General features: G+C 41.2%; 1 protein-coding gene across 1 annotated transcript in view; it reads right to left on the bottom strand.

Moving 5' to 3' along the window:
- GRIA4 (glutamate ionotropic receptor AMPA type subunit 4) overlaps window positions 1–13780 on the bottom strand; it is a 263655-nt gene that overhangs the window by 66071 nt on the left and 183804 nt on the right. The window contains exons 7-9 of the mRNA XM_042905825.1: window positions 8175–8333; window positions 2568–2735; window positions 1284–1388 (exon numbers count right to left, since the gene is read on the bottom strand). Coding sequence (XP_042761759.1) covers window positions 1284–1388; window positions 2568–2735; window positions 8175–8333 — 432 coding nt within the window. The remainder of the gene's footprint in view (window positions 1–1283; window positions 1389–2567; window positions 2736–8174; window positions 8334–13780) is intronic.

Below are 13780 nucleotides of genomic sequence, written 5' to 3'. Positions count from 1 at the left end.
GTTCTCACCACGTCCAGCCTCCCTTTCCACCTGTCCGAACGCTGGTTTCCTGCGTCTAAAGCCTCCCTCCTCGACACAGCCTTCCTTGATTTGTCTTCCTCCAGCTGGAAGGGATCTCCTCCTCTTGAGGATTTCCACATGCCTTCTCTTTAACTGTCAAGGAAATGACTATATTCTACCGTGCGGAAAGTAAACTCCTTTGGAGCAGGACCACTCGGGTGGGGTAATAATGTAGAAGGTTCTGGAGTCAGACACATCTGAATTAAAGTCTTTGCTTTCTCATTGCTGGGCCTGAGACAAGGAGCTATAACCTGTCCGGCCGTAGTTTTCTCGTTGGAAAAAGGGAGCTCACAGTACTCACATTACAGGTTTGTTGGATTAAGTCACACCAAGTCCAGTGTTTGGGACACAGCAGGCATTCCATACGTTCTAGCTACGATTACTGCATTGTAGCAGGAAATTATACATGAGACAGTTTTTTAAAACAGCCAAGGGTTGAGACAATTTTTAGATGAGGGAACTGAACACGTCTTTCCTTGACCATCCTAGCTAATCCTAGTGAAAGGAATGTTAAAAATTATATGTGTTGGGTATAAAGTACCTACTAACTACCTAGATTGGATTGTCTGGTTCCGTAACATCAAGTACTGGCTGGATGTTCAGACGACCAATGATATGCCCAGTCACGTCATTGGACCAGCAGAGTCACCTTCTGAAATCCAGGAAGCTGGCATCAGCAGCTTCCTATCCAACTTCCCCATCCCCTCAATTAGAGTTTCCCAGGTGTTTGTTCCTCTTCCCTGCCGGCCAAGTGATAAACTTAATCTCATCTTCTATCTGCTCTTTCTTTTGTTCATTGCAATGTGTTTACTTGCTTATTTCAAGAATGTTTCATCTGTTCTAAATATGTTTTTGTTGTTCTGATGATTTCATAAATGACCGCATGGAGGTGAGTACGTGTCTTATCTGCAAGGTATGCTTTCCTGCACTGTAAATTTTGGTTTTTGAGACTCTATTTGCTAAATCTTTTTTTAAAAAAATGCATTGTTTCCACTTTGGATACAGGATATAAACAGCATATAAACTAGTTTGTTTCAGCTTTGGCATACCATTAAATATCAATTATGTGACACAAGAATTTATTTCAGCTCAGATTATTAAAAACAATGCTATTTATAAGTACTCACATTTAAAAACCAATGTAGACCATCCAGCTACCTATTACGTATAAGCCTTTAAAAATGTCAAATGCAAACTAAGAAGACCGGTTGAGTGTGGCTCACCTTTCTAGGCCCTGTGCTCTTCAGCTCAAACACATCCATTGTGTAATTGACCCTGCGTCCATAGTGGTCAAACTGAACATTTCCTGTCAGTCCTTGAATTCGAACCTATGAATGAAAAACAACACCCACACATATATTCATTTGCCATTTTGCTTACAGAAATCTTGACTTCATTTGCTATAACTATAAGCTACGAATAACTAAAATACCATAGGGTATTTGAGCTGCTGGGATATAATCTGAAAGAAGTAAATCAAAGGGATATAATCAATTCTGATATATACTTGAAAGAGGAATATGTTTTGTTTTTTTATGTGATAAAGAATACTTCCTTAATATTGAAGTATTGCCTATGGGAAAGGAAATATGGGTTATTTATAGTTGCTTTTCAGTTTTATCTATGTATTCACATAATACATTAAATAGTCCTGATAACCATACTGTATCATATTCTCCTTGATAATATTAAAATTAAGCCCTGAGGGGTTTAAAATACAGATATACTAAAAAAAACTTTCAAGGGTTTTTTATTCCAAATTTCCTTTTAATTCATTTTTACCTGTGATCTGAACTCATGGCATTTCAGAACGTTTAAAATGTAAGATTACAAATATACACATATTACGTTAATCATTTGAAAAATACTGTTAGTATATTCCAAACAGAGTAAAATAAACAAATTACTTAATCCAAGTTTACAAGGCAATTTAAAGATCTACTGTGGTAGTAATTAGCAGTAGTTAAAAAACATTTCTAGTTCTTGGATGTTCTGGCCCTAAGATAGCATGGACTTCCTAGAGTCCTCGTAGTTAGATAGGTCAATGTGACTGAAATAAGTGAGTTGTAAACAGAGGTGATGAGTGTCACCATTAGGCCACAGCATTTAATTGCCAATTCAAAACCTTCCATAACTCTCTTTCTCTTTGTAGCATTTGAGACGGTTATTGCTGTGTTAGCCTGAGTGATTACAACAGGCAGAGTACCTCTCCTAATCTAACGTGTGTGTGTGAGTGAGAAATACTCCTGTTGTTTGAAGTCACTAGGACTTGGGGTTGTGATTGTGACATGACCTAGTTTATCTTGACTAAGCATCTATATAAGATATGAACAGTATTCTACTTAGTATTTTATTTAGAAATGTCTCAAAAATGATAATGGCTTAATATATTAAAATGGCAATTGTAATATAGATTTACTCTCAAAAAAATTATTCCATTTTCTTGAAGATGCCACACTTAACACTGTGAAATCAACTGAAGTTAATTAAATAAAATTGTGAGTTACCTGTTTGAGTGTCCTCTCCATGTCAATTCCCTGGCCCCATGGAGCAGCAGGATTTGCCAGACAATCCCCAGCATTTCCTCTCCTTGAAATATCAATTTTCTGCCTCCTAAGATTTCGGAAAGTTTCAGCCATCACAAGGACTCCATCATAAGTCAGAGCAGACGTATACTAACAAAATGAAAGTAATTATAATGGTGAATGATCAACTCTTATCAGTCACCAGGAACAGTCTTGGGGTCCTTGAGCACCCGAAGAGGGGCCATTAAACAGCCTCTTGCCTGAAGGACAGTTAAATTACTGATATTTAATTGACTCTAGCTTCAGAAATTTCTATTATCACTTTATTACAAAGAGTGTATACTGAATCTTACCACTCTGATTTTAAAAGGGGAAAACACACTCTGAAAAATAGAAATTTTAATGCACAGTTTTCCATTGGGTGAGAAAAGCAAGACCCCTTGGTGAGGTCTTTTCACTGGGTCTGAGTAGAAACAGATGAAGTGCAAGCAGCTAAGTGCATTATTACTACCATCTGCCTTGAAGTCATGTGCTGCGGCTGAGTCCAGAATGGCTGGGGTGCCTCATTCTCCTCTTCTGAAATGCCCAGCAGGGCTCCTTAAGATTTATTGTGCATTTACTGACTTGAAGTGTCTATGTTGGTTTGGTTTCTCAGAAGAATGTGGGAATGTTTACTGTCACCTAGCCATAAGATGCCAGAAACAACATCTACTTATTGAATAGAAGTGTATGTACCCGTCACTGTGCTATATAGGAATGAGCATAGTTAGGTCCACGCATGTTGTCCGGTGTGCATGTGCACGGGAACATTAGGTCATCCCCCTAAGTTTCTGCTGTCACATAGGGTCAAAGTAGAGACCTGAAGTGAGGACCCTGTGCTTTCTGATGATGCCCCTTGCTTCTCTGTGAGAAAAGACAAAGCCCTCAGGAAAAAATTATTCAGGATAGAAGAGGAAGCGAGAGGAAAAACCAAGAACATGTAACTTGTTTAACCTGAAAATAAAAAGAACAGTGCCCTGGGGCGCCTGGGTGGCTCAGTCGGTTCAGCGTCCGACTTCGGCTCAGGTCACGATCTCACGGCTGGTGAGTTTGAGCCCCGTGTCAGGCTCTGTGCTGACAGCTCAGACTGGAGCCCGCTTCGGATTCTGTGTCTTCCTCTCTCTCTCTGCCTGTAACCCACATGCATTCTGTCTCTGTCTCTCTCAAAAATAAACAAACGTTAAAAAAAAAAAGAACAGGGAATATGTGTTGGCTTTGACTCGGCAATGCCTGAACACGTGGAACACAGGGCACAATTTTCCTGAAGCACAGCAGAGCGCCAACCACCAATCATGACAAAGGCCTGCCTGATCTCTTTCCCGAGTTCCATCTGGTCAGATCTCTATGATGAAAACATTGTAAGCCTGTACAGGAGGCAGTTCTGTGCTGTGGAAGGTAGAGGATGTCCCCTTGCTTCGCTGCTAGCAAAGGAAGAAAAATCATTTGAAATTCAAATTGCAGAAAGTAAACTTAGGCGATGTGACGAGTAGGCACACCAGCTGGAGAAGACAGAATGAAACGTGGATGAGGTCAAGAATATAAATCCTAACAAAGAACGTTTCTATGTAGAGAGCCCAATTAAAACGCTTCATCAGGAACATGTATGGGAGACCCATAAACTATGAGCCTTGCAACATATTCTCCTAGACATGATGAGATACGCGTAAGGGCAGGCATGTACCATAGGTAAGGGCCAGCTACCCTTGTAGCTGGGATAATGTTCTACCTCCTCCCCTGCCTGGACCAGACATCTCTGAGCAGAGAAAGCCATCAAGTCATGTTGTTGTTGTTGTTGTTTTGGAAAGTAAGAAAATAAGAACAAGAAAGAAAGGAGAACTTCCTAAAGACCTAAAACACCTGAGAAAAATGCAATGTTGGTATTTTAGGTTTCAAGAAAGGAAACAACAACAACAACAACAACAACAACGCATTGTCACTTGTTTAATAGGGAGAATAAAGCTGAGAAGAGATGGCACCAAAAAGCGAATGCACTTGCTGTGTTTTAAAAAGTCCATCCATTTTCATGAAACAAGTGAACTCCAAAACAGAACAGATATCGCACAGAGTGGAGCGTGAGTGGCAAGGGCCTTTGACAGGTTGGAGAGCTGGGACTTGGGAAGATGTAGTGGTTTATATAGATTTTCCTTTTTTGAAGGATATAATTCTCTTCCATGTGTCTTATTGTGTTAATGTCCAAGAAATCAGATTTATGGACGCACATTTCTAGATGGCATCTAGAAAATTCTTACTGACAAAACACTTCATTTTAGGGCTGGGTAAAACTCGGGTTTGGCCTGGAGTTATTCCTGCTTTAAATGGTGATGACAATGGTGAAGTGAGTTCTGGTTACCCAGGTTCAGAGATAACAAGACAGGGTTTGGCATAATCATAGTGCAGCGCTGAGAGCCTGAGCTTTGAAAGGCTGAGAGCCTGAGCTTTGAAAGGAAAGGACTACGTGAATTCTAACTTGTTACTCCTAGTTTTATGGGAATGAGTACACTTTCCAGCTATGGAACACAAAACAGATCAGAATCAAACCAAACAAGCTAATAGTGACTATTTCCTGTGGTTGTTGCAAGGATGAAATACCACATCTGAGAACTCTTTGAAAAATGTGCTAGACACTGGCTAGGAATGGCAAAGTCTACAAAGACGTGTCCTAGATGGTTACTGCTGCAAAGGAGTTTACAGAAGTGCAACAATAAGCATATAAAAAATTACATTAAGTCCTCTGTGAGAATTACACAATTAAATAACATGGAGATTACACAGCAGAAAGGGATTGTATTTACGGGGAGACTAAGGAAAGGCTTCATAGACAAAGTAGGATTTGAGATGAAGGCTCATATAAGGTGGTTGGGTTTGGACAGCTGGAAATAAAGGTGGAGGACAGCTAAGGTGGGAGCAAGGACACAGGGACTGGTAAGGAGGGGAAAACTTCAGGGCCGTCCAGTGTGGCTGGCCAGAAAGGCAGCAGAAGCACCCATGACTGGAAAGACCTGCTGGGCCTGCACTGTGGAGTGCCTCTATTCCAGAAGGTTTCCTTTTCTTCACAGCAGGGGGTGACACGATCAGAAATCCTGTTTCAAATCTTTGATGAGGCACCAAAGAAACTCAAGGGAAGTTCAGTTAAGTACATTTGATCCTCATTACTCACGGATCCAATATTTGCAAATTCACCTACTTCCTAAATTTGTTTGAGATGCCCGAATCAATAGCTGCAGGGGGTCATCAGCAGACGTGTGTGGAGTTGGTGAAAAACAGGGTCACACAACACACGCACACCCAGCTGCAGTCAACCAAGGCAACACTCTGCCTCCTTGTGTCTCCTCCCACACTGTAAACAAGGGGCCTCTTGTGGTCTACTTCGTGCCAGATTTTTCCACAGTGATGTGCTTTTTGCTGAGGATTTCACTTTTCAAGATGACCCAAAAGTGTAGTGCTGCTGTGCTATGTAGTGATCTTCCGTGCGAGAAGGCTGTGGTGTGCCTTGTGGAGAAAATACACGTGTCAGATAAGCCCTGTGGAGGAATGAGTGACAGCGCTGTTGCCTACGAATTCAATGTTAATGAATTAACAATGCCATACATAGGGTGTCTGTAAACAGACTTAAAACAACATGTCATATGATATGTGTTGAATGGTTGACAAAAATGTTATGGCCAGAGGCTTGTAAGAACCTAACGTTGTATTTCCCTTAGGAGCACGTGTTCACATGTCACTCATTGTTCATGGCAACTGTATAGACCATAAATACCATGTGTAATGAGAATTGATCGCATATATTTATGAAATGCCTAGTTAAGTGCCTAGCATCATGCTAATAAGAGCTGTGAAAAATGAGAAAATTATGTTTTTATATATAAAACAAAGTGTCTCACTCTGTGACATAGACAAGTTTAGTTGGAGGTTATCAAGTAGGAGACACTGGGATGGGCTCAAGGCAAGATAGGGAAAGACTGACCCCATCAGTGTGCCCAGAGGGGAGAACCACAGTGGACACTCTGACCACGTGGTGATGTTAGTAGCCACAAGGAGCCACAAAACCCTACAGAGAAGCTTGAAGCCTGTTCTAGATACCACAGCTCAAAGGGTCACAAGATCTTTGAAAGATGGTTTACGGAAGAAATGCCAAGCAAAATGACGGTGTGACCATAGACAGGGTGAGGAAGAAAGAGTCAGACAGATCGGTGTGAGGAGCAGTAGTGCAAGGAAGTCTCTGCACACAGACAAGAGAATGAGGGGAACGTGTGGCAAAGTGTCCGGATCAGAAATGAGTCCAACAGGAAACTTTGTACATCCTCTCTTTGCACATTAATGCTTGATATAATTGGGCTTTACGGAGGATTTATCTCTGAACTTGCATGAAGGCTAAAGGACTTCTCAAGGTGCTTTGAATCTGGACGGTGATTTGCATCTTAAAAATATTTAGGCTCTTTAATATGCTTTCACATGCATTATCCAAAGTACAGAAAGTGGTAAAATATAGTAGACAACGCACTTGTCTAAGACTCAGGAAGCCCATGATTCAATTCTGGGCATCCTGCAAACTCAGAGATGGCCAATTAACACACCTGTGTAACAACTTGTATTTATTAGCTCCTAAAATCAGAGGGTTGGATATGGTGTTTGACGCATAGCGGACACTCAATAAAGGCTCTGTTTTGAAATTTCATGATTCTATAGAGTAGTGAAGCTGATATGATCAGCCAAATTCCTGTTTTACCGAGGGGAACTGACATAGCTGGTGGGAAAAGTGTTACACTGATAGAACAAAAGACGTAAGACTATTTACCTCTAGAGCTAGATTACCTATAGTTTTCTAGGATTGAATTTCCAAAGGACATTTGAAAACATTTTAGTAGAAAACACTGACAGTGAAGGATCAGTGCACATTGAGAATGAGAACTGCCGTAATTTTGCAGGAGCTCAAACCCACTAAGCTGGAGTTGGAGACACATTACACCATTATTTACATGATGTCTACGGCCACTGTCTCTTCAGCTGAGGAGAAAATGGGCTGTGATGACAAGTTTGCCAGCTTCTTTTGTGGCTACCACTAACATGCTTCTGCAATGTCAGTTAGAGAAACATGAAGCAACCTGACCTTGAACTATTAGTGTCAAAGAGTTTTGCATTTTACATTTCTACCAATTCCCCAATTTGCCTACTCATTATAAATCACTTTGCAAATATAGTTTTTGCCTAGCGGTGGTTTGGGGGTGGACTAGTTACCAAGGATTGTTCACCTTTGAGATATTCAGTGAGTGAAAAATTGTTTTAAAGTCTACAATTTCTTCACAGAAATTTATATGCGAAGGAATAAAAATAATAATAGTAAACTACTCGAGCTAATGTCCAACAATCCTGCTCTTACATATAAAACTTACAAATTATTAAAGACTTGTACAGTGCAGTGCTAGTGACAAAAAGCTTCTGCTCTATGCCACACTATAACTGACAAACATTTACGAGAACAACTACATAGTGAACTTTCTACCTTAAATTGTAAAAACGCTAAAAATACGTAAGATAAAAACAAATACATACCTTTGGAGGAGTCTCTGATCCTGGATACTCTCTCTGGTCTAGTTTCTTCCAGCGATCCATTAGTTTGGTTACCATAGGTGTATTAAAATCAACCAGCTGGAATCCTGTAACATTGGCTCCACCATGGATAAATCTCTCCAGAGAAATATCCTTGAATCCCTATAGAAATCAATATGATAGTTTGTTAAGTTTAGTTCATTATTATACATTTCAGCTCTTCAATGGAAACGTAAGTTAATAACCAACATGTACATTTATCTATATTTCTAATAAAGCAATGGCTGGAAACGTGGAGGGTTTAATTATGCCAATTTAACTGTTAAATTCTGTCATTCAAAATCTAATACATGGGGAAAGCAATAAAGATATTTTTAGTTCAGTTCAACTCAATTTAACAAGTATTTCTTGAATGGCTCTGAATGCCTTTTATGAAGCATGAAGGGGGATATAGCAGATGAAAATGACAGTACCAAAACGTCTCCTATTGAGGCCATAACTGCCCTCTGATGTAGATATGTAGAAACGTGTCTTATGCGAAGGGAATATCAAGGTAGTATACTTTGAGTATGTGATGCATAGTACCTTTATAGGGGGGGTTCAGTTTAATTACAAAGTAGTCTAAAAGCAGACAGAGCCAATAAGTTGAGCCAGGGAGAGTAAAAGCTTTGATCGTATGACTCACTACAACCCTTAGAGTCCTAGGATGTGGTAACGGAAGAGAAGAGAGCAACACAGGCCATTTGTGGACTTCTGTGTGTGGGAAACAAGATGGTGTCCCCAGGCGGGCTAGGGGAGCTTTGAGGGAAGAGTGTTCTCTCTCTTGGTCCACACATAGTTATTATCTGAGTTTCAAAAATTCTGGAAAAATCACTTATTTTATTTCTTTTTTAATTTTTTAATTTTTAATATTTTAATGTTTATTTATTTTTGAGAGAGAGAGAGAGAGAATGCAGGAGGGGCAGAGAGAGATACAGAGAATTCAAAGCAGACTCCAAGCTCTGAGCTGTCAGCACAGAGCCTGACGTGGGGCTTGAACTGACGAACCATGAGATCATGACATGAGCTACGGTTGGACGTTCAACTGACTGACCCACCCAGGTGCCCCTTTATTTATTTATTTATTTATTTATTTATTTATTTATTTTATTTTATTATTATTATTATTTTAATGTTTTATTTATTTTTGAGACTGAGAGAGACAGAGCATGAGCAGGGGAGGGTCAGAGAGAGAGGGAGACACAGAATCCAAAGCAGGCTCCAGGCTCTGAGCTGTCAGCACAGAGCCCGATGTGGGGCTTGAACTCACGAACTGTGAGATCATGACCTGAGCTGAAGTCGGACGCTTAACTGACTGAGCCACCCGGGCACCCTGTGCCCCTTTTTTAAAAAAAGTTTTTATTTATTTTTGACAGGGAGAGAGAGAGAGAGAAAGAGTGCAAGTCAGGGAGGGGCAGAGAGAGAGGGGGATAGAAGATTTGAAGTGGGCTCTGTGTGCACAGCAGAGATCCCAACGTGGGGCTCGAACTCACGAACTGTGAGATCATGACCTGAGCCAAAGGCAGATGCCAACCGACTGAGCCACCCAGGTGCCCCTCTTTCCTTCTTTCTCTCCCTCTCTTCCATCCTTCTTTCCTTCCTTCCTTCCTTCCTTCCTTCCTTCCTTCCTTCCATCTATCCATCTATCATCTAATTTTTTTATACCTGGGCCCTTTTTTCTGCTAAGAATTTAAGGTGCATTACAAATATACTCAATACAAATTAAAAAACAAATAGGCAATTGCAAGAAGAGGAGAAAAAAGCCTATTAGGTAAGCAAATTAACAAAACCAAAGGTATTGGCTCAGAGAAACGTTTGCCTTTCCCCCACACCCCCAACACACATGCTCATGAGTTTGTAGCATCCTTATTTGCCTTCCTTTTGGTTTTCTCTTAGAATTAAGTCATTAAAAAAAGTTTTTTTAATGTTTATTTTTGAAGGAGAGAGAGACAGAGTATGAGCAGGGCAGGGACAGAGAGAGAGGGAGACACAGAATCCGAAGCAGGCTCCAGACTCTGAGCTGTCAGCACAGAGCCCGACGCGGGGCTTGAACCCACGAACCGTGAGATCATGACCTGAGCTGAAGTCAGACACTTAACCAACTGAGCCACCCAGGCACCCCATGTTTTGTTTTTTTGTTTTGTTTTGTTTTTAATGTGAATTTGATTCACTTGTGCTGAGGAAACTAAGAAAAAGTGTTTTGTTTATCTATTTATTTATTCTTTGGCAAAAATAAAATATGCAGCTGTGATCCTGTGGTCGCAGCGAGAACCAGCGGAGGAATCAGGGAGAAGAGAAAGACCTGGTGTTCCCTCTCTTCCTGAAATGTGTCTCAGACTCGATTTTGGAAACGTCTGTGTTTTTTGTTAATAACAAAGCAGGTTATATACACACACTGCTGTGTGGCTACCTGAGGAGAAAGAGCCCGTCTACTGGCCACTATGCAAAGTTGCTCCTGAAACCTCCAGGAGTGTGCGTTTATAGCTAACCTTGATGCTGCGCTTCTTATGTGTCGGGCACTGTGCTGAGCACCTCACACGGGCTATCCAGTTAGTTCTCATCACAAGCTTGGAGACAGACCGGCGTCTCAGACTTCTCTTACCAACAAGGAGACCCAGGCTCGGCAGATTACAGCAAGACTCTGGACGATTACCCAGAAACACACACTATGTGTATGAACCAGGACGACTCTTGAGCGTTTGCCGTTTTTGCCCTCTGCTCCTGTGTCTTCCTACAAGAGTATGTGTTTTCAGTTTTGGTCTCTATCATCACTGCCTCTAGCAGAGGGAGGGTGATACTGTAGAAAACTGCCCGGACCCTGACCCCTCCTCCGTAACCCTCTGGCCTCAGGTTTCCTGTGTGCAACACAACAGTCACAACGCTGGGGTAGCTAGCACATCTGGTTTGAGTTCAGCCAGCGATAGCTATTATTAATTAATCCCCTTGACAAATATTTATCTCAGGCCTATTACGCGCCAGCTAATTTGACAGCTCATCAGTAACATTCTCATTTCACTGGGAAAGAAACTAGACACCAAAAAGCAAGTCTACGTTTCTGAAATGGGAAAAACACTGTCCATCAATCTCAAGCTAGTAAAATGTCAGCCAAACATTTGTTTGCGTCTATGAGAAGATAGGGCAGATTCACAGGCAGGCCAAAAAAACACAAAAATTCAGTTTTCTAAAAGCCACAGTGATTCAACTATTGCATTAGTTGCTAATTGACGACATTATTATTTTCTTTCAGCAGAGGCTGAAATCAAAGAGCTGCTGCGCTGTCTCTCATTGAGTTATCCCACAGCTGCAAGACACAGGCAGAGACGCAGCCTTCAGAAAAACCATCTGATGGAAAGTCTAACTGATGAATAACAGCCCACATTTCTCTGATTCTATCCTACTGCTCTGCTGAAGGTGAAGGAAAAAATATTACCGCATCTGATTTTAAACTCCTTTCAGTTATGATCTGAATGAATGGTGGGTGGCTCAGTTAATTTTAGCCATGTCTGCTTGAGGACAGGCAATATTTTTCCTTTCATATACTTTAAAGGGTTTTAGATCGAAGAGTGATAGGATCTAGACTGTGAAGCAGTATTCTTGGAAACAGTTACTTTGGTGGCTTTTAGACTTCAGTTTTTAACCAGAGAAGTGAAGACACTGCTATAAAATTGTAACTCTTCAGACAGTGTGTATGTGTGTGTGAAATCCATGGTTGAGTAACTAACTTGACTAACTTAACAGTGTCTATATAATACACTGATACCCTAAGGGAAGATTAACCTCCAACTCGGTTTTCCTCTTAATGTCCATTTACAGTTCATACATCCAATGGGGGCAAAGAAGCAGAGGGAAATTAATAAACTACAGGACTTCAGATATCCTGCTGACTACAGATGTAAATCTGCAGGTCGATCACATCATAGGTGTTTAATAAATGCTCGCCCTTTAGCATTTGTCTAATTCTGATTACATTTCTGCTGTTTTGCATTTCAGGCTCAAAGGATGACTAAATCATATCGACACAGCTCTGGTCAGTTAACAGAAGGACTGCCAGGGAGCATGGGAGAGGTTTCCTTTTTTAACGTCTTTTAAAAACAGGGTTGTTAAGAAATTGACTTAAAGTATGCACTTTTGGTGATCAAGTGTATAGATGGTGGAATCAGACACGCTCAATGCAGAAGTTAGAAAATGCAGTAAGCACAAAGCAAGAGGTAAAACAATGTCTTCAAGTTCATGGAATCTCGAGTGGGGTCATCGCCCTAGAGCGAAACTATGCTATTGTGCAAATTTTGGGAACGGAGTTCTAGTCCCCATTTGGACATCAACTGGATGCTGACATGTGGAGAAGTCACTGTAATTTCCTTACCTTCCAGATGAGGTGTGGGTGATGTGTGCATGTCTGTGTGGTTCTGCGTGCTGAGGTGAGGGACAGGCAAGGAACAGATGCAGTGAGTCTTCAGGGGCATACCCCAGTCATTCCGTAATTTTATAATTTTATACTACTTCATGAAAGGTCCAGGTGTTTTCCTACATGGAAATGGAATGTATTTTTAAAATGAGAAATCTAGGGGCGCCTGGGTGGCACAGTCGGTTAAGCGTCCGACTTCAGCTCAGGTCACGATCTCGCGGTCCGTGAGTTTGAGCCCCGCGTCGGGCTCTGGGCTGATGGCTCAGAGCCTGGAGCCTGCTTCCGATTCTGTGTCTCCCTCTCTCTCTGCCCCTCCCCCATTCATGCTCTGTCTCTCTCTATCTCAAAAAATAGATAAACGTTAAAAAAAAAATTTAAAAAAAAATGAGAAATCTAAATGAGAGCAAGATTTCAGGACCTTGCCTTGTGGGTGCAACAATGCCCACAGCTTCTTGTGCCTACTGATGGCTCTAGTTACACACTCTGCTGGAGGAGGGGTGAGGAAAGATATGAATACAAACACAGAGAAGGTTTGCAGGGCCAGGTGCCCCTCAAGTCTGGCATACAAAATATTTAAATGAATGCCCATTTTGCGGCTACAGCAGGTATTTACCCATCTTGATTTTATTTATTTGATTGATTTATTTTTTGCAATCAAACAGGACAGAGTTTCAGTCTTGCTTTTGAGACTTAGGGTCTGTGTGATCTTGGATAAGTTACAGTGAACCCCAAAGTCCAGTCTATAAAATAACATATGGTCTATGTTGAGGGTTAATTAGAATAATTATGGCAATGAAATAAGCACAATGACATAAGCTGGGAGACAGAGGATACCCAGCCACTAAGCAAAGAGGAAGGATAAGGGCACTTTTTATAAGGTCAAAAAAGGCACTGTGTCCACCTCTTATTCTTTTTTAGAGAGAGCACGTGAGTCGGGGGAGCGGGGAGAGGGGTTGGGTACAATGAGAGAATCTTAAACAATGCTGAGCATAGAGCTTGATGGGGCTTGATCTCATGGGGCTTGATCTCATGACTGTGAGATGGGGCTTGATCTCATGACTGTGAGATCATGACCTGAGCTGATCAAGAGTCGAAGGCTCAACCCACTGAGCCACCAGGTGCCCCAATGCCCTTAATGAGCTTGCTGGGTGCTAATAATGTCTTA

This window comes from Panthera leo, chromosome D1 (assembly GCF_018350215.1).
Source record: "Panthera leo isolate Ple1 chromosome D1, P.leo_Ple1_pat1.1, whole genome shotgun sequence".
NCBI lineage: Eukaryota > Metazoa > Chordata > Mammalia > Carnivora > Felidae > Panthera > Panthera leo.
This window is presented reverse-complemented; position numbering and strand designations above follow the sequence as displayed.